Source organism: Prinia subflava, chromosome 2 (genome assembly GCF_021018805.1).
Source record: "Prinia subflava isolate CZ2003 ecotype Zambia chromosome 2, Cam_Psub_1.2, whole genome shotgun sequence".
NCBI lineage: Eukaryota > Metazoa > Chordata > Aves > Passeriformes > Cisticolidae > Prinia > Prinia subflava.
The window spans coordinates 113,153,495-113,175,379 of record NC_086248.1 but is presented as its reverse complement, the minus strand read 5'-3'; the positions used below and the strand labels follow the sequence as shown (position 1 = coordinate 113,175,379).

The 21,885-nt window shown below is 44.4% G+C and overlaps 1 protein-coding gene across 5 annotated transcripts in view; it reads right to left on the bottom strand.

The window, feature by feature from the left end:
- The window catches only part of ATL2 (atlastin GTPase 2), a 38,992-nt gene that overhangs the window by 15,747 nt on the left and 1,360 nt on the right, over window positions 1–21,885 (bottom strand). For 4 of the 5 annotated variants that reach the window (XM_063391684.1, XM_063391685.1, XM_063391686.1 and 1 more), the window contains exon 3: window positions 3,229–3,524. In XM_063391684.1, the coding sequence (XP_063247754.1) occupies window positions 3,229–3,524 (296 nt within the window). Of the gene's footprint in view, window positions 1–3,228; window positions 3,525–19,730; window positions 19,868–21,885 lie in introns of those variants that run through there. The other variant, XM_063391687.1, reaches the window with a different exon arrangement.

Genomic DNA, 21,885 nt, shown 5'->3' with positions numbered 1-21,885 from the left:
CACTTTGCTCATGCCTAGCAGCACACAGGCAATCCAGCAGTTCTGCACCAGCATTTTCCCAAACGCTAACAGTGCACACTCAACTCTGCTGCTTGGATCAAAGCTGAGATAAGCAGATTAAAAATTCAGGAAATGAACACAGGTATGCAAGTCAAGAGTTCTACAGGTCTTTACAGGTAAGTTGATGGAGTTTAGTTGTTTGGGGTTTTTTTCCCTTTCGTTTATTTTGATAGGCACATACACCTCTACCGGAGACACCAAGCAGAACCTGAACAGCTTCTCCCTGTAGTTTTTTATCCCAGAAGATGCTTCTGTTTCCAAAGACCACTCCAGAAATGAAAGCCCCAAGCCTGCTTTGTGCTGGAGCACACTCCAGGAAACAGTTTGGCAATGCTGTATCGTATTTCACATGTACATGTGAATGGACTGCAGCTTTTTACTTTTCAAAAAGAATCTGTTATTCAGTATGTTCCAGTTTTCTTTTATACAAGAATACTTTATCCCATTTTGGTCCAGACATTATTCCTATTAGTAACAAATCAGATCAAACCCACACAAACAGTTGAACAAGTCCCTCAATGAGCACTAGATATGATCTCATTTGATTTCACACGTGATTTGTATTCTTGGTGTTTTAATAGACACAACTTCACCTTAGAAGAGCTGCTTTATATATGGATGATGTACTTAGGTGTGCCTCTGACTGACTTCTGCATCACTGTGAAACACTCCCAGCTTGTTACCTACATCATTCCTTAGCTGAAGCTCAGTATTTTAGGTCTCCATCCATCAAGTTGGCTTGAAAGATATTCAGGAGATGGGAGGAGGAAAAAAAGGCTCCTATCTAGAAGTTGCTCTACAATTTTATCTCAGTCATCTAAAGGGAAATTTTTCTAAATTTACTCCACACTAAGGAAAAGCCCAATGCAGCTTTATTTGCCTAGTGCACGAATACACAGTACACCTTGAAGATTAATTCAAAATGAGGAGGTTACACTCCTGTAAAAACAAACTTTTACATCTAAACTCACAGATGTTGCTGCACCCAACTCTTACTAAAGCTTAAGACCACAGGATCCTTGCAGGAGCTTGCTGAGTCCACAACTGCTGCTGTTCCATTCCAAAAGAGCAATCATAACACTAAGGATCAGTGCTTAGAGATGTCCACCTCCCTGAAGGCAGTGATCAACCTCTGCCATGCCAAAATCCTACCTGTGACTTCAGCTGGCACCAGTGAGATTTTGACAATGGCAACTTTCCACATGACCTCTGGCCCTCAGCTTAAGACAAGAAAATGAGACTCTGAAGGGGTTTTTGGCAAGTTTTTCATCATGCATGTTAATATCCACATAAAAGGACATCCCAAATTTGCTTGAGTGGGACATGAACTGAATGCAGTCACTTCAGTATTCTCTGCAATATTTAGTTCACAGAAAATAGACTTGCAATTGAGCCTGACTAAAGATGGAGAGCTCAGACTAAGTACTATAAAACTATACCAAGATCTCTCCTCCTGTACTAAATTTGGATAAGGAGAGGATATCATTTGACTTCACACAACTCAAGAGTGCTCCAAAGAGGAGGCGTTGCATTTATCCTCCATCACCCCCAGCTCCCATCAATCAGTTTGCAGCACTTCTGATGCTTGTCAAACTCCTTCCCCGAGCCAATTTACGTCACTGAGCTGGCAGAAAAACAACTCAGCAAAGTGCAGTGTCTTCTGATGCATCAGTGAGCTGGATCAGCTCAACCAAGGGCCTGCAAGCACTACAGCTTCAGAATGGAAATGCCTGGCCAGAAGCAGCACACGGAGAGCAAGACCTCTGCTCAGACAGCAAGACCACTCTGCTCTTGGTAAGAAAAAGTTGTTAGAGTAGATGGCCAAGCTTGCTTTCATCTTCAGTTTAAGAGAAACAAAAGCTATTATGAAGGACATTCACAGAAAACTGAGAAAAGTGACTGCACAATAAAGGAAATAGAGAAGCCTGATACATAAGGCTGAAACAGCATTTCAGTCTGTTTTGCCATATGAACATTTGTTTTATTTCGCAATCTGAAAATTAAGAGTATTTGTTTAAAGCCCAGCCTTGTGTTTTCAAAAGGAACTCTCACTACCTCAACCCAAGCCAACATCTTGCTCAGACTGTTGTACAAAGAAGTTTGTGTTTTTCTTTGTTTGCAGGGATTGGTGGAGGTTTTATTGTTTGGTATCATTCATATCAAATAAAAACCTTTTTCCTCACTACGTTAAGAGAGTCTCAAGAAGTTAGGAGTTAGTTTGTATTCCTCCTACCCTGTCCTCAGGGTCTTTCTCCCAGAGCTCTTGGTAACTGAGGGAGAGAAACTCAACAGCAGGCACTACTGGGATTGAGAGAAACAAGTCTTCATCTGCCATATCTCCTGTAACTGTACAGGTCATTTTGATTTTCCCTCCAGCCAGCCAGCACAAATGAGCTCCAAAGAACAGTGACCAAAAAAGGAATCTGTTCTGGGTTTCTAAGAGCAACAAAACACTGACCTGTCAATATTCACAATGCAGACTAGAAGAAACACCCCACAGCCTGTGAGAGGCAGATGTGTGTGGTTCACAGTGACCCTACTCCATATTAGCCAGGGGTTCAAAGCACAGCAGTCACAAGACAATGCTACCCAAAGGCTACAAACTAAAAGGAAAAATTAAATTTTGGATCAGGCATTAATCATTCAATAATTTAAAAGGATTTTAAGAGCTCCTGGATTGCATTGAATGCAGCAAACAGGAAACTTTCTCCTTTTTGCCATGCATCATATTTAGGCAGATTTAGCTCTCCAGCAGCTATCTACCAAGACTTTTATTTTTGTAACAATGGGCAAGTGAATGCTGTAATATGATTTCAGGAGATAAAGTCAAAGCAAGGCTCCTCCAAGTCACCACCTAGAAAAGCCCTTCCCCAAATCTCAACTACAAAGCCATCACACATCATCGTTCAGGTTCTTGTGTCCACTTACACTGGCACACCAATAAATTCTCTTGATAACTGCAGGATAAGGCACACTGAAAAATTGTCACTTAAATACCCTTCTGCACCATGCAGAGTATTCTTCATCAGCAGAGTAGCTGACTTCACCTCCCCCAATATATCAGAAAATTTTGACCTGCTGTATTTATGCTCAAGTTCACAAACACCAAGAAAAATTACTAAAATACCAAAGTACTTTTCTCCTGCAGGAAAAATCCAAATTACTTACCCTGTTATACATGTATCTAAGCATGAAGTCCAGCAGAAAAGATTTTCCTTTGCGGAAAGCTCCTGCTACAGACACAACTACTATGTTAAGATCTTTAATATGTTCCTGAAGCAAGATTTTTTCCAATGCTGATTCATCTAACTCAAAGTTATGGTCATCTTCATGAGCAAGGACAATCTGGATGGGGCGTGGCTTATCCAGTTCCACCTCGTCATCTGAGTCTGGCAGGGCATCTGAGTCTGGCAGGGCATCTGAGTCTGGCAGGGCATCGTCCTCTTCTTCTTCATAAAACTTACCTGCAAATTGACAGGTGAGAACACATTAGTAAGTCACAGCTTAGGGCAAGAAACACTCATTTTTTTATTGTGAAGCCTTGTGCTGGGCTCACACTTCCAGCAGCAAGGGTGATGTTCTTGGGAATGCAAAGAGGTCAAGAGTAGCTCCCTGTCCACTTTCGTAAGCTCTGTGTCTAGCCTGTATTTCAGATCTTCTCTCTTTCAGACATTCTCCATGTATTAAGGAATCACAAAAAAGCCCCTACCCTGATTTTCAGCTCCAAAGTGCCTTTTAAAGGCATCTTAAGTCAAGAGCCTTTAATACGGAAAAAATGAATTGTTTCCAACAAGCTTCAAAGAGGACCAAAAAAGGGCATTTTTCTATCACCACCTTCTTGTACCATTGCAAGGGTATCAGGGGAAATGAATCTTTTCTGCCAACAGGTTTGCTTGCCAACAGGTACAAGCAACACGGACCTAGCACGGCAGCCTGGGATAACAAATACCAGATGAAGAAGTTCCTCTCTAATTCTAACACTGTTTCAAGTTTCAGTACAGCACAGACTTTAGAACACCTGTTCCCTGTCTGCAAGACAATAAACCATTTTACATACAGTTTAAGAATTAATACCCTTTCAGGACAAGACACTAGCTGAAAAAACTGTAACTCAGATAGAAGTTACTAATGAATGACTAATGATTAAAGTTACTAATGAGGTAACACAGCCCTTCAGACACACACTATACCAGTACCAATATTCTATTTTCCTGACTTCTAGAATTCAGGAGTTAATTGGATTAGAGGCCTGAAAGAAAACCAAACTACCCTATCCAAGGTGAACTCTCTTGTTCAGGCACCACAACACTGAAGTTTGTCCCACAGCAGAAATCAGCTCTACCATTCCTGACTCCACTTTTCCCAACAAGCATCTGGAAAGCCTCTTTGTGCTTACAGAATTGCCTCCCACTCCCAATTTACATTTTACCATGCTCTATTGGAAGCCCATGTGCACAGACTTGATAAAGGCACCTTCCTACCAGATACTTATCTGGGATTATCACATATGATTTTCAGTACACTGTCCCTCTAGTCATGTTTCCATTTCCAGGACAAGGCAGCAGCCACCCCCAATCCCTTGATGTGTTGCTCACAGAGACATTCCCTGTGGAAGCAGCCCACTGTTCTCCTGCAGGATGCATCCATGAGGCACCATGGAACACAGTTTCATTCGTGGAAGAGAACCTGCCAAGTCATTCCTGCCAGACTTTGCCTGTGAGATACCATTCTCAGCAAAGTCCTATGAAAAGGGCTCCCGTTTTGTGGAGGTAATGACACACTGCAGTTATTACCATGAACTTGAAAAACTGGTAACATGGTGACCACGAAGTTTCTCCAGCAATTGTCTCCTTAACCAGATGTTTCCACTTCCAAGCACCAAATCTTTTGCTGTCCCAAAGCCCAGTGGCATTAAATCTTGAAAAAGTTTGGTTTCAATATATTAAGCTTGCCTGGTACTTGCTTTGAACAGGAAATACACTTGAATGCTTAAATTCTAAGCAGTTAGAACTAAGCACCAACATTACCCAAGTGAGTGTGCAGAACAGTTCCCAGCATCACCCTAACTCGAAATGATTAACACAGCAGGCCAAAAAATTGATTCTACTAGCAGGCCTGACAACTGGAAGGAGTAACTTTTACAACAAAATCTGTCAACAGGACACCAAACTATACAAACTACATTGACACTGACTGGTCACTACTTCAGAGGAAAGCCCTCTCCTCTTTTTTGAAAGAGTTTCTAAACAGGCTTTATATATATAGGCAGGACCCTTTGGAGGCCAGAAAACTTGGGAGGATAGCCCAGGAGGGACAAAGCCTTTGACAGTCAGAAAGAAAGCTTCCAGCAGCACAGCCCAGAAACATAAAGGGAACAGTCTACTGATAAAAGTATTGAAGTCAGATAGTTCCCAGAAGAGGTGCCTGTGTTTTAGCAAACATGTTCACACATCCAAAGCCTCTGCTTCAAGGTATGCCCCAGTAACAAGTGTAACTTGGTTACTTGAAACAGCCTCCTATTCTTTTATTTAAATACACATTTCACTTCAACTGCAGTAAGGGATTGGGTCTGTAAACTAGGGCAGACTGAAAATTTGTTTGAAGCCACACCTGCAGCTTCTCTTCATTCACTTGCAGCCTGACATTAACCATCCTGTCCTACCTGGAAGTCATCAAAACCTGTCAGACCTCAAAGACCTCAAGTGTAGCAGCATCCTTGTGCCAGTGCAGAGCACAGCTACACAAAACCTCCTCAGGCCAAGGAGATTTCTGAACAAACAAGTGGCATGGTCCTTTATCATTAGTCATTTATAAACAAGCAGATTCTCCCCATCACAAGGAGATAGCACTACCAAAAGCTCACACACAATATGCCCATTAAAAGCTCACATCTTGTTAACACATTCTGCACCACTGAAACTCATTAGCTCAAAGAGAACAGGAGACAAGATTCACCCTAGACCCCACTCAACTTCTATTAGATTTCACTTACTAGCAGAAATTGCAAGTCAAGTCCAGAGCACCAAGTTGGGTTTGGTTGGTTGGTTTGGGTCAAGTTGGTTTGTTGGCTTTTTTTTTTCCCTTTGACTAACCAGCCTAATATATCTGAAAGTTCCCAACCTACCTACAGAAAAGACCATCACGGCCATCAGTCAAGCACTTTAGAGGGTGGAGGACTACAGTGCTGACAGCTGTGAAAGCAATTTGATCCATCCAGAAGAGCTGGTTTGATAACTTCATGCCTGAGTGGCAGAGAACACCCTCCTTTCAAGATTTTGAACTAGTTGGCAATTACAGGACAGACATTGCACAGGTCAAGCATGTTAACCATAGAACAAGTGCTCCTGCTTGTCCCAGCAGCATAATCAGCATATGCCACCCTGTCAGGTGTCCCAGATGTCACACCCTTTTTTGATCCTTTATCCTGCCTTCTAGCTGCCCACCATCTCAGGCACCACTTAGGAAGCCTTTCTGGAAGGCTTCAGTATCGTGGGCAGAAAGCTCACATTTCACTTCCAAGAACTTTCAGTGCAGTCTCTGGAAACAAAGGTCAGGACAAGAAGCACCCCCCTTCACAGTCCAGTTTTCTGCAAAACCACTGCTAAAGTTCCCAAAGTAGCTCATAAAATAACCATGCTGACAGCACTGATAGGTCAACTCAGGCCAGAAGTTTATGCAATTCAGAACTCAAAGCCCTGTCCCTTGGCTGTCCCCCACTCCTCACCTGCTCCAGCACAGTCACAGTGTACTACTTAAAACTCAGAATTTAAGCTGATTTGTTCTAAAGCCCACAGACTGCTCTAGGTTCTTGCAATAGTCCAGTCCCAGCAAATCAAGTATAAAAGAGATGAATACTAACTTTAGAAGAGGTGGCATTCACAGAATGCCCACTTCCACACTGATGTCCTTCTATCCAGCTGGACAATACTTTGGACTTGCAAAGTTCATGGCAGCATCCCTTTACAGGTCTCCATGACAATACATTTCAGTACTGCTACAGAAGCAGCCAAAACAACAGGCCTTTGTTGGTTTGAAGCATTTGTTTTGGTTTTTATTGTACATTTTAACACTTTGCTAAGCCCAGTTCCAACCCAGTAATGGAGTTACCAACCCAATACCTCCACACAAGGAGTGGTTGTTTCAGAGGAATGTCCCGTGTTCTGCACAGAGAGGCAAGGCTGCCTCCTGCCACAGCATTAAAGACTGGCAGATTCACCCAACTCACTCGTGGGGTTGATCACTACATTGTTGGAAATCCCCATGTGCACAGAAGGTCTGAACCTCAGGCTTTTAGTACATATGTAAGAGCTCTCATCTGTCAAACCATATGGCACCAGAACTTGTAGCAGAGTGCTGCAAGCCCAGAAAGTCACAGCTATATTTTTAATTTTTCAAAATGCTGACCTGACCTTTGAAGTTTCTGTAGTACTGAACTAACAGACCCCAGACTAAAGTCATATCTGCTGCTCTGTCTGGAGCTGATGCAAAAACATCATCAATGGGACTTGTCCCTGCAGTCTGCCATCCCTTCACACCTATTCCTGTGGCTGTTCACAACCAGTCCCTACGTCATTTTGGCTTCTTCCAACCTGAACTACTCCATTAGGACCTGTGGGCTAATGCACAGTTCTGACTGACACAATCACTTCCTAACCCGGGTCAAACAGACTGGGAGACACTAGAGAAGCAACACTGTGCAGCAAGACACAGGAGCAGACAGATTTGAATGGGAGCAAACACAGCCAAGGGAAGATACCACCACTCAGTTTCCCTATAAACTCACTCCACTGAGTAACAACTACAGCAGGACTGCTTATTTATTCTCACCAGCTAAGTACCCAGAACAAGCAGCATTTGTTGAAATACTAAGCCAGATTTTGAGAACAGTAGCTTCTTGTGGATGCAGACAGTATTTCAACTGAACAAACCCCACTAAATAGCCCATTTCTTAGAGCATGAGGTAAAATGAAAAGCTAATTCCTGCTTCCCCTAAGTACACAGCCAGCAGCTGATGACCTACTTGTCCTGCAGTGTAAGAACATGAGAGTGAAAACATTCAGACACCTGCATGCTATGAAAATAAGAGACAGCCTGCTTTAAATGCAAGTTCTTCCCTTTAAGCACATTAATTGACAGAAAGTACTAACACAGTTACCGTTAAGTTTCAACCTACATACAGCCTAAACTCTTTGAACACATTATCCACATCCTTTCATTAAAAAAAAAAAAAAGCACATACTAATTGCTAATCTCAGTTGGGTTTAGATACAGTACACGTTTTTGATCAACAAGCACTGAATCACAATTAGTAACTGCTTCTATGGACAGTGAGTTGAACCCAATTGCCCACAAATGCAGCAGAACATTAAAATAAATTTAAATCCCATCTGCTTTTTAGTTTTAAGCCACTTTCACTAGTGTAGCTGTCCATCATCAGTACTTCCATTTGCTCTATCACAAGGAGTTAAAGGGGTATAAAGCCGTAAATCTTCTAGCTGGTAGTCTTAATATCTGGTTTGCACAGAAACCTGCACTTTGCTAGAAGTCAGCTTCAAATTAAGACTCCCAGCACCCCTAGACCCTTCAGCTTTCAGCATCTCTGAACTCTTTCTCCTGGTGCTCTGCAGCACCACACATTTGCCTCCACACAAGAGCAGTTCAAGCCCCATGTTCACACTTCAATCCAGCTGCTTGACAGGCTCCCCCACCATCACCTGAACAGCGAAAAGCAAACTGAAGTGAGCTACACCAAGCTCCAGCCATCTTGCTTGAAATTTTGTTCAACCTCCACACCCTGAGGGAGTTCATGGCTTGAATCAAGAGCTTAAAATAATTTATCATGAGGAAACTGCTGCACTGCATTTCAATGTTAGGCATTCTCTCAGTGCTTCACATAGGAAATTTTCCTCGGAGAGAACGGAGACAAACTGCTTTAACATTTCTTGTTTTGGTGTAGTGAACGAAGGAAAGTGTAGGCATGTGTGAAGTGAGTTCCAGAGCACAGAAAGAAAGTATGTTAACCTTCAAACCTTATTTGGACACATCTCCTGGGGAAAAAAAAATCACTAGATTGAAGCCACAGAATTGTCCTCCCCTTTTTCCAGCAGTTCTACTCCATGCAATAAACTCACGTGGAACTATGGGGCTACCACAGACCTTAAGGCATCGTTGCTTTCTTATTGCTGACTAGTAAAGAGTGCCAAGTAGCTCATTTTAAGGCCAGAAATAATGAAATGTTTCAAATATTTCAACTATAAATAGGACTGATGAGCTAAGTTGCAAAGATTTGTTTGGACATCCAGTAAGACTGATAGAGGGGCAGGGTACAGGGGCAAAGACACATTTAACTCTCTGTGTTCCTCCAGGGCAATGGGCTGTTAAAGGGACACATCTAGAACTGTTACATAAACTGTGAGCTGAAGCGAGAAGCACCTGAAGCTACAATTCTGCCTGGGAGGGAGAAAAAGAAGATATTCTGATGACCTAGATACCTCTGAGACACCACAACTAATCAAACAAAAGGCTTGCCTAGTCCTAAGTGCCTTAAATTGCTTCTCTGCTGAATGGTGGGCATGCATGCAGGAGCAGACAGCTCTCCCCTACAGAAAATACTGATAAGCTGGCATTCTGTGTCCATTATTTACGGGGACAAAAAAGCGAGAAACCTCAGAGAATGAAAAGGTGCAGCAAAAAAAGTCAACTCTCAAATTCAGCTCTTCTCAACCAATACAAGTAAGAGAATGCCAATAAGCAGAGACTAAGACAGAAGCAGTACAAACCCAGTAAGTAAATATATATATATAAAAGGACAACTTTTTAGAAAGCACATTATGAACTTAGTAAGAAAGATATTTCTCCACAACTACAAGAAAAATCGTGCAGGGTAAGGATAGTGGCAAAACAAGCTTCTCATCCTTCTTCCCCTCTGCCCAAAAATCACAGCTATTAATAGCACACTCACTGAGGACCTAACAGGATCTCTACCCACAGTAAGATTCACCAGTACTTTTCCAGCCCCCTCAAAGAAAGCTGTATTAAAACACTAAGGGCAAATTAAAGCATTAAAAGGCCTCTTGCTCACCTTTTCTCCCCTTTTTTACCCATCAGGCAGGCTCTTAAGGATGGGAATGAGTACTTCAGATCTGACAATGCCCTAGTTCACCATGAACTCTGGAAATGGCAAGTGACAGCTCCTGGTGAACACTGAAAGCTAACTGGAGCCTTGCAGGCCACACACACTTAAACCAGGCAGACTTCTGCTTGTATTTCAGAGTGATTTTATTTAGGGTTGTTACCTGCTCAAGAAGTCAGCATTTTCTAATTGGTTTAGGCTGTAACTGTGTTTTATCTACCTTGTATGTATCTTCATGTCAACAGCCAGTAAGTTAAACAATGAGCAGCCAACCTAAATTGGTATTTTGAGCAAGAATTGGGAGAAAATAACATACTGAATGATGCCAACTGCAATTACCCCATGTTTGGTCTTTAGATTGCCAGTCAGAGGTGGATTAGTTACCAAGATGCATCTGCACCTGGGCCCCAGAGGAATCCAGCAAAAAGCAAAGGGAGTGTTTCCTCTGGCCGTACAGGAAGGTGTGGCACAGGGTCAGCTTTCCCTCTCATTTCCAGGATAAACAACCTGTCAGTCACAAACACCAACGTCAGGAAACACAGTAAGACAAAGAGGCTCAAACTTTTCCTTTTTGCTTTTAGCAAGCTGAACGGCAGCAACAGTGTGGCCAGCAGGATGAGGGTGGTGACCAACCTCCTGTACTCAGCACTGATGAGGCCACACCTCAAGTACTGGGTTCAGGTTTGAGTCCCTCACTGCAACAAAGACCCTGAGGTGCTGGTGAAGGCTCTGCAGCACAACTCTGACCAGGAGCAGCTGGGGGAGCTGGGGCCTTCAGCCTGGAGAAAAGGAGGCTCAGGGTGACTCTCAACAACTCCCTGCAAGGAAGCTGTAGTGAGGTGGGGAGCAGTCTCTTCTCCCAGGTAACAAGTGACAAGACGAGAAGAAATGGCCTCAAATGGTGCCAGGGAAGGTTTAGGCTGGATATTAGGAAACATTTCTTCATGGAAGGGTGGTAAGGCATTGGAACAGGCTGGAAGTATGGAATCACCATAATCGCGCCATATCTGAAGTGGTCAAAAAACAAGTGGATGTGGCACTTGGGGACGTGCTGTTAGTGGTGAACCCGGCAGCACCAGGGTAACAGCTGGACTCTGATCTTAGAGGTATTTTCCAACCTTAACAATTCAATGGAGCTTCCAACCAAAAGTGATCTTTCAGCCCAACCTCAGTTCACACTCAGCTTCCCATCTCTCTTTCAGTTCCTGCAGTTAAGAGAGCCTTCCAGCCAGTTTTTCCAGCACTGAACTCCAGAATTCCACATTTCATTTCAAAGAACAAAGGGCAGTACAGAGACAGTTTCTTTAAAAACTGTCTCCTCTAGATCACACAGTTTGCAAAACTGATACAGTAACTAACTGCAGACAACTCCAGGGAGTATTTCAGTTTCTTCTTCTCCCTTCTTAACCTGGTAGGGTCACTGATACCCACCAGATGAAAAGGAAGCCTAATAGGGGAAACACAACATGTACCAACACAATTAACACCCAGATCCACAATGTGAATCAAAACAGGGACAAGTTCCAAACAAGGCACAGTTAAAGAGAATCGAAACAAAAAAAAAGATCACGTTTCGCAGGTCTTGCTTTTATCTTCACTGAAGGAAGAGATTTTTCTCACACAACTACAACAAAAATAGTTTTTATCAGGGTCCCTGCTGCTACGCACATAGAGAAACAGGCCATATCCCTGTCCTGCAATTAACCCATAATAATTGATACAGTACCTAAGTCCACACCCTTAAAAGCCCCACACCTACTGCCACAACTCCTGAGTCTCTGCCAGGCATCATTGCTGCTGCTACACACAAATCCCTTGTTAAGGCAACAGCTCAAAGTACATTAATTCTGCCAACAGGACAGTGCCAGCAGCTGCCTCCTCCCTTCTCCCCGCTGCCTCTTCAAGCCTCTTTCAATAGCACAGCTGAGTCTTAACCACCCACTCACAGGGGCTCTCCCACTCTTTCCCATTTCCAGCACCATGCAGCACCACACTGCTTCTCCTGCTAATTCTGCCATATATCCAGGGCTCCTTAGAGTCAAGTCAGCTACGGAAGCCAAACCAGCAGAAAAAGCAACCCAACACAAGCAGTTTCCTACAAACTGTGTCACCTCAAACAACGAGCACTGGAACTGAAGACAAACAAACAGCAGAGCCACGTAGTCCCCTGTGCAGGGCACAGTTCAGCTGCACTGCTGAACAGTGCAGGGCTGCTGCCCTCTGTGCTGGCACTGCTGTCCCGGGTCCGGCACCAGCTCATCTCGTACACCAAGTGATGTGCTCTGCACTCCGCAGCCTCTGAAACTGCCGCACAGCACCGCTGAGGGGGAGGCACAAACTGCTGCACTGGGGCCAAAGGAAAAGTTCAGCTCTGTAACTGCAACCCAGTTCAGCTGGGAGATTCCTCCAGACTCCCAAAACTCACAAGTACAGTTAAGAAGCATATTCATGGATGAACTGACTTGGTGATATGTGATAACACTGCAAAGATGGGTAGACAACTGGACTGTAACTGGATCTGACTGTGTGTTGCCAAAGATTTGTCTCTATCTGAAAGTCCAGATTTAGGCTGGGGTGGCCAACACATTTCTTAACCTTCACTTAAGAACAAGGTTTCCTTCCCTCACAAATGGAGGTTTCAGCTTGTCAGTACTACAGGCCAGGACGTGGGACAGGTGGGAAGAACTCGAGCTTGGCGCAGTCCTTCCTGCACTACAGGAGTATTCCCTTGAACACACCTACTGAATACACTGCACCCACTGAGAGCTGTGCCTGCTATGGAGTACTTTAGAAAAACATTGATTTTAAAACCACTGGTTAAGTTGTCCTGAGGATATCATAACACACACTTCATCAGCTCACCTCCATACAACCACCTTCCCATGTTCAAAGGGCTCAAGGCTCACCTGCTTACCTAAGGATTTTTAACATTATTTATGACTCTTGTTACCACAGAAACATCAGCCACTGCTACAAAACAAGTCTCAACAACCAGAGCATTTGTGATTTTTAAACACATTTTCCTGGGACGGGAAATGCCATTGTCACGTGTACATTGATGGCTGCTGGCCAGTCAAGCCTAGAGGTACAGAACTGAAAGAACTCAGCAATCTCACGTGTAAGGCAAGCCACACTTACCATCCCAACAAGAACAAACACACAGGGGGCTGCTTACTACTTCTCTTTACATCAAGTTCTCAACTTTGTCTAAACACATCTGGACAATCAAACTGCTTTTCTGCAGGACTGGGTTATGTTGAGACCACAATGGTTTAATATGCAGCTTTCACTTGGGTGAAAAAGAAAGAGGCAAACACAACTCTACAAGGTCTGTATGTTCCAGCACTCCTGTCCAACCAACAGTGTAGCCTCTCACACTTAATGTCTTCATTTGGTGGATCCATAAAATCTTTCCTTACAGTACAGCGTGTAAAGTCTGGGGAGAAAAGGCTAGGATTATAAAATGAACTGAAACAGAGAAAGATAGCAGTGTGCTCCTCTTCAAAGCTCACAGAAGCTTAATCTAGTCCTAATGCACCATAGAAATAAATCAACAAGAGATCGGACTAAAGAACAGCTCAGTTCGACATTCGATTCATGACACAGTGACAGGTCTGCGACTCAAAGTACTTAGAACAAGACTCTTAAGAATAACATTCAGCCTTTCACAAGCCAACTTCCAACCTCATCAAAAGTACCAGACTGCATTCCAAAGGTCTTCTCAAAGAAGCAGGATTTCTCACAGCATCTGAAGGTTCTACAAGCATTTCATCATATTTGCTATCTAAATGTTCACAGTAGACAGCACGTTCATTTTTCTATTGAAAAAAAAAAAGTTTAGAAGCAGAAGTTGCATTTCTTATTGTTTGTACCAGCATTGTTTTATTTTGAAAGGTTTTCTGCCTTTTAAATCTCAGCACATAACATGTAGGTCTCCAGCAGTTATTTCTACAGTATTATTAGTTTTAGAAAATACTCCAGTTCCATGTCCTAACCCTCAAAATCGTTACTTACTGCACTTTTCCAAACTATTTATCAGTAACAAGCCTGGCATACCAGCAGTTAGAAAGATTCCCTTTTAAGAATTTTGAACTGTATTCCCTTCCCACCCTAATGACAAGCTTAAGACTTCGCTCCCTGACAGGTAAGTGTTAACTGCTTTGAGGGCAGCTTCAAGGCAATGTTTAAAATCTCAAACACAGTTCCTCAGTTCAGGATTACAAAGTATTTAAGAAACTTAATTCTCTTAAAAGCAAGATGATTCTTGCTTTAAGAAAGTGAATTGATTATGGCAAGAGCCTTAACCTCATTTTCTACAGCAGTCATTTCCACTATTATTTTGTGTCTAAGCAATAATATATTAAAGGAGGCCAAGCTTCTCTCTCCATGCCTAGGAGTTCATACTTCAAGTGACTGTTACTCCCGTGAAATCAGGGCTGTGATGATTCCCATATTAGGCCAAAGACTGACAGATTGAACCTTTTATATCCCAAAAGTTTACAGCTCCCCAAGTAGATCACACCACACGGACCAAGGCAAATGAACACCTACAAGCAAAAGCCAGAAGACCCTTTCTTTCACGCAGAAGAGGCTGAGGAGGGGAAAAGACAGCAAGTTTGCAGGCAGTAGTATCACAGGACTGGATTTAAAGACACAGCTAAAATAACTGCACTTACTCTCGCACTCAGCAGTACCACCCTGCTGGAGGAGATAAGAGGTGAGAACAACTTTTCCAAGTATGCACAACATAGGGAAAGCAGTCCTAACACGTCAGTACAAGCAGCTGACAGATGTTCTCCAACAAGTTTCTGTAATTTTCAATCCAAGTTAAAAAAACGCCACCTTGTTATCCTGGAGGCCTTATCCAGTACATTGCTCAAAAAGACATTCCAAATATTTTACTGAGACCAATAGAAACTTGTAAATTCAACATGCTTGTCTCTGAGGTGACAGTGGGAAAATAAATGCATTATAATTTGACACTAACTACAAACTGGAACCTGATTCTGACATCACTGGAACAACAACTGTGTAAGAGCAAATTGAGTTCTACTCTCAAGTATCAATTCACTGGAAATTGCATTCTACATTCATGTCCACAATCTATACAACACCTTACTAGTTCAAGTCTTCAACATTTTGGCTTCTATTCCAGTCCTTAAAGAGAAGCCTGCCATGACCTGCAGTAGTAAATCGCACCTAGCCGTGCAAAAATCACCATCATACAGGGTTGAAAATGCAATCATCATTTGCTCATCATCTGTGCTGAAAATAAATTTAGACAAAAAAGAAAAAAAAATAAAAAACCTACACAAGACACCTTCCCCTCCTAGCAATGCATGTCAGAATTTGCCTCATACAGAGTGTAAATGGAGGCCACGAAACCAAGTTGTGAACAAAAAAAAAATCCTTTCTCAAAAGACACTTAATGCAGTCTTAGACTTTTGCCAGTGCTCTCATCTATTCCTTCATGGCAGAGCAGGGCTACTCTTAAAATAAGCTGTTTTTCCATAAATCGTTTCTGCAAAGGTCCAAATGGACTTCTCTTTCACCTTATACTTGATTTCTATTAGTCCTGCTTGTAAGTTCATCAGGTGGGCATCAAACAGAAATTCCAATATCCAGCTTACCCACATTTACTCATGTAACTTCTTCTGGACTGCCCTGGATGCTCACTAGTGCCATCTTTGGTGGCAAACTAAGTTTTTCCAACCTTAAAGAGAAACCAGCTACTAATCATAACAGAATTAGCATAGCTTTTCTTTTTTTTCCTGTTTAGTTAATTGAAGGAGATACTTATATAGCTTCAAAGATCACACTTCACACAGAGATCTACTATTCTCATAGTAAAATGAGATATAAACCAGTCTTGTTACTTCAAGGAGTAACATCCCTGTGGAGCAGCCAAAATTCTCAGTGACAGATTCCAGACAAACTGAATAGATAACTTTAGGAGGATGCTTACACATCCTGTAAAGATAATTATGGCCCCAGAACAGGGATGTGGCCTCCCTCCCAAACACAAAAGGAGACAGTGAGCTCCTTGCTTTGCTTCAGAGCAAAAATTCCAGTCAAACATCAACTTGGGGAGTTGAAGGAAGGAACTTCAAAAGTTCTTCCAACTTTTATGTTCAAAGTGTTCCAAAAAGCTTGGCAAGCACATGAAATCTTGTTTTCCTGGAAATGAACACTACAGAATATGTTATTTCAGAAGCTAAAGGTCAGGCAAGTTAGTTACCAATGCTCTCAGAACACAAGTTCCTATTATGTATTAATTTGCTCCTAGAAATGCCTTGATTATAATCATTATCCTAAAAGACATCACTTATTTCTTATCAGTCATTTCTTCGTAGCTAAGTGAAACAGCAGACATCAGTGTGAGCCACGTTTTCACAAATATCTAAAACTTGCTCATTTACAAACACGCTTGTTTCTTCTGGTCTTTCAGACACTAATCCCAACCCCAGAAATGTATTCACGTAAATCAACTCCCTACACAACACCATGACCTTAAAATCAGGCACAGAATGAGATATTAATTCTTTGTATCATATCAAGAATAACCTTCCAAAATCAAAAAATGCTACTTCTACCTTTCCTCCAGGACATCTCAGGAAGTTCACGTTGCTGAAAATATTTTAAAAAAAAGAAACCCGGTCATACTTCAGCAAGCGTAAAAGTCTGAAGAAGCACCACATATAAGTATTTCTGAAAATTTTCAGTTGTGACTGATGAAAAATACAGCACATTTGGCTATGCAGAAACTTAGAAAATATTTTTGTGCCTTGTTCACTTTAGATAGTTGAAATTAGCGACAAAACCTAAAATATTAACAACCAGTACAGTAAGTTTAAGAAGTAAATGCAGCCTTTAGCAAAAAGTTGAAAAAATGCACTCGGGCAGCTCGCAGATGACATTGTAGGCACAGCATGCAGCAACAGTAGAAAAAGAAATTAAGTAAATTAAAAACCAAGACAACAACTCAGCCTGATTTCAAGTTTAAAACTTCCCATTCAAAGACTGCCATGAGTATCAAAAATCATCCCAGGGATGGGGTCTGTTCATAACCACAACACAAGAACAAAAGCAAATTCAAACCTAACTTATGTAAGGTGACATTTGACTGAAATTTGGCAGTTTTGCTTACGAATGTCCTTGAAATTTCCATGGACTGTGATAAGATGTACAACAGTCTACTAACAGCAGGCACAAAGTTAAAATACTTTTAGTGCAGTGCTGAAGTACAGCCTGAGATCGTGCTGGCGCTGGAGACCAACACCACCGTGGTTCACTACCAAACCAGCAAGGACACAGAACTGACACCTGCATTTCCATCTGCCCATTTCACCTGGGTTGGACGTTGGGAAACTCAAAGCTGGGGACGATGTGAGGTGGACATCAGGAGATAACTGCTCTTCCATTACACTGGAGGGAAATCCCCAGCCCTTCTCCCCCAACAGACCTGCTCCTGCCCAGGCTGGCCACCATGAGACAGTGTCCCTTTTTTTATTATGGCAGGGAGAGAAAACAATTCCTCATCTATCACAGCACCTCACTCCAGACAGTGCTACTTTATTAGTACAGGCAGTAAGCAAATATTAATCACTGATACTTAAGCAAACCACAGGGACTGCAGTTGACACAAGGTACCTGAGAAGTATTAGGACTGTTGTAACACGTGGCTCAAGCACTTCTGTGCATCCAACACGAACAAGAGCTGCCTGGCCTCCTAAACCAGGAGACTGTCATGTTTTAAACAATGCTTTTACAACAACCCGAGTAAAACTGTTCTGTGCTAGAACTATTTCTCTGCTAGCTCTTAAGTTGTAGGCAAGTGAACGTGAAAAGCAAAGAATACAGCCTTTCTCAACTCCTCTCCCTGCTTTCAAAATAATTCCAGCTGAAAGAACAAAATCCTAGTGCTATTATTTGAGGGGGTGCTGTAACACAATTATTGATTTTAGGGTGAGCAAGGACGTAACAGCTGTTGAGCAACACTCAGCAATGGTACAGGAGTTAATGGCCTCTCCTGTTACACTGCTGCTCTCCTAACTATTCCAGCCTATCCCTCTGCTTTATTTCACTGCACAGAGAGCCCTTCTGCAGGCAGGCACAGACCATCCACAGCCGAACACACAGACTAGCACCTAAGCTGTTCCATGACTAAAGTTCAGAAGCAACTAAGAGGGACACGAGCATGTTTCCACTGCTAATGATGACACAGCTAATTAAAGGCCATTTATTACAGGTGTGTTGGCACTTTTATGACCCTTAGAAAACCATAAAATAATCCAATGCTTTGAGATTATTAAACGACACAGTGGCAAAACCACGGAGAACTAAAATCAAAGAAAACTGAGCAGTGCTGGGAGGGAGAGAGACCAGTCCTTGAGGAATAAAGCAGTATCATACTCTCAATTTCAATCTCAGGGCTCTTTTAAATTATTCAAATTGCAATGCTGCCAAACACAATCAAACTTTTCCCTGATACTCAGAAGCACTGCTTTTCCTCCCTGTAAATCAAGCCAGGTGAGTTGTCACGCCGTATCTCCCAGTTTATAGCTCAGCTAGATTTCCCTATCTCTAGCTGGCTTGCAAATCAAGCAATTGAAACCAATCGTGGCACATGGCATCTGCTAGGTTTTGTTTAATTGTGCCCAGTCCAATCGTTCTGCTTCCAAATTAAGGGAGAGTTACACAACAAAGATGTTAAAATAGTTCAGTGTTCCAGTGCAGCGCTAAAAACCTCACATGATCCAACTCTGCGTTCGAGTCAGTACAACCCTCCCCAGTCCCAGGTGCCCCTGGCCAAGCGTACGGCAGGGAGGCTGCTACGAGCTCTCCGTTTAAGCCCTTCCTGAGAAATACCCATACTTTAGCAAGCCCACTGCGCAGGCTCCAGCACACCCGAGGCTGAACACCCAGCCAAAGCCATGTCCCATGCCCACCAGGGGATAGATTACAGGCAAGAGCAGCGCTGACAGCCCCAGCTCCATGTGGGGGACGGGCCGACAGGGCTCCGTCACCTCCTTCTCCGAGCTGCCCGGGGCTGCTCCCTCCGCAAGCGGACGCGGCCCCGGGAAAGTCGGCGCCCTCCGGGCTACCTGGCTCCGGTCCCGGCACTGTGCAACGCTAGCGCCCCGCGGCCCCCGGGCCCCTCCGGGCCGCAGCCGCCGCTCCTCACGGGGCTGACGCACACACGGTGAGGCCGGGCCGCACCGCAGCGGGGAATAAGGTCACCGACAGCGGCCCCCGGGCCGCCGACCGCAGCGGGGGAGGCCCCGGCCGCACAGCGGGGAACGCGGGGTGACCCCGCCGAGGAGCGGCGGCGGGCCGGGCGCGGGGGCCGTTGCCGCGGCTTCCCCGCCGCCCCTCGGGGGCGGGCGGCCGCCCACGCCATTTTGAGGAGGGGGGAGACACGGGGGCCTTTCCCCCTGCGCCGCGCGGCGCCGCCGGGCCGCCCAGCCCCGCGCTCCGGGCCCGGCCCCGCGGGCACAGCCCCGCCGCCGCCCCCGCCGCCGCCCGCGGGCCGCGTTACCTGCCGGGGCGGGCCGGTGGCGGGCCGGGCCCGCGCGGCGCGCCGCGTCCCTCGCCGCCATCTTGTCCGGGTTTAAAATTAACTCCCCGTGACGTCAGAGCTCCGCCGCGAGACCTTTATCGCCCGCCGGCGGCGCGCGGGGCGGGGCCTCGCGCGGGCAGGGGCGGGGCCGGAGCCCCCGGGGCTGCGGCGGGAACGGGGGAAGCGCGGAGGGGCGGGAAAGCGCTGAGGGGCCGGGCGGCGTGAGGGGATACAGACAGACAGACACATACACACACACACACACGGAGATCCAGACATGCACACAGGCCCAACTGCCCTGGCTGAGGTGCGGGGTGAGTGCCTCCCTCACGGCACCCCGCGTGCGCTGCCATGGAGCAGCGGGACGCAGGGCGAGGAGGCCCCCAGGCCGCACAAAACCCTTCCTCAGGCCGCGCATCCTTCAGGGGTCCCTCAGGCCCTCGGCCACAGCTCGCTCGTGTAGGGCACACAACCAGAGCGTCACCCGTGTGCTGGTGTCCCCCTCCACCCTCACGTCCATTCCCACCTCTGCTGGGCCCTAGGGACAGCCAGGAGCGCAGCCGGACCGCTGTGCATTACCAGCCGTAACTCCAGCTCCTCACTCCTGCGCTGGGGCTGGAAACACACAGGAGAACAGCTCTCAATCAGAACAAGCCACACAAGTTTCCAAGGAACCAAACATTCCTGCTCTCTCTGGGGTTTGTAAGAGTTTTGTCCCTCTCAATCCGAACTGACCTTGCTTCATCATTTTAGAAGGCCAGCTGTGAAGGTGAACTGCCCTTACTGCACAACATTTTCAAGTCTGTGAGGTTTCCTATTACTAAAGGTTGTGTAAACCTTCACAGGCAAACTGGCCAGTATGGCCTTGTTACTTGTTAGAAGAACACAATGCCCAATAAATCATCCTGTGAAGTGAGCAACAGGCTTGCAAAGCCCCACTTCAGCATGGCAATGCTCTCTGTAGGAAACATTTTTTTCGGTTTTTAGCTATGCTAACTTACTTAGTCCTGGCGAGGCAGCTTGTGAGTGACAGCAATCATAAAAGCAAACAGAGTTTGGTTCTGCCAGAATGGAGGTGGAGGGAAAGCTCAGAAGAGATTTTCAAAGCAAAAACTGATTAACTATCACGGAAGCACCTAAAACTGCTTTCCAAACTTTGCTTTCCTTTAGTATCAAAGTAGCACAGGAGGGGTTTCCTAACACAGGGGTCCCTCACACCTCCTGCTGCGCTTACACTAGCAGCCCTTGTGTCAGAAGGTTTGATATCTACAACACGAGAAAAGAAATTAAAATGTCTGAAAGATGCTGCAACCACAGCAAGTGAGAACTGCAGAAGGATACAACGATCAAATTATGATCATATATTCAATTCTAGGTATGACACTTGGATTAATAAAATATGCAGTTCTTTAAAATAACTTTATTATTGAATATTTGCATCAGTGGAATCAGGATTCAACCCCTTTGTACAAAATGAGTGCTAGGAAAAAAACCCAAAAATGTTGCCATTGGCCTTTTGCAGTTGAATATCCTCTATTTATTTGGTGAAAATGAGTGGGCCATTGCTTGTCCTTCTAACCTCACACCAAGTGAAGGAAAATCTATTTTTCCATCAGGAGGAAGACAGAGCACACTGAACACAGAGGTATTTCAGAGATACTCAGGCAGTTGGGCAAAGGGAAATAGCTAGAAGTAAAACACATTGAAAGCTAGAAACACTGTTAGCTGGCAAATTTAAGCTTCAATATACAAACTAAAAGAAAAAAAAAAGGGGTGGAAAATGTCACAATACAAAAGTTTCCTAATTCTGCTGGTAGTAAACAGCCTTGCTCCTGGTCAGGTCTGGGACAGTTTACGCAGAGAAGGATTTGAAATAGTGCATGTTCAGACAGATGGATTTCTGCTTCACGCAACAGGATTTGCTGCTGCTGTAACGTGAGAGCAGAAGTCAAGAACTTGGAGGTCAGAAAGCCCAGCCTTAATTCTGTCCCCTTATGTTTGCAGGAAGGAAGGAGACGCCTTCTGAGCTGAGGATTTTGCTACCAACATGTCTTCTCCTGGTTGCAAAAGTCCCTTTCTGCACTGCACTCCCAGCTACACTCCTGTGAGCCAGGCTAGGAAAGGAGGCAGGACT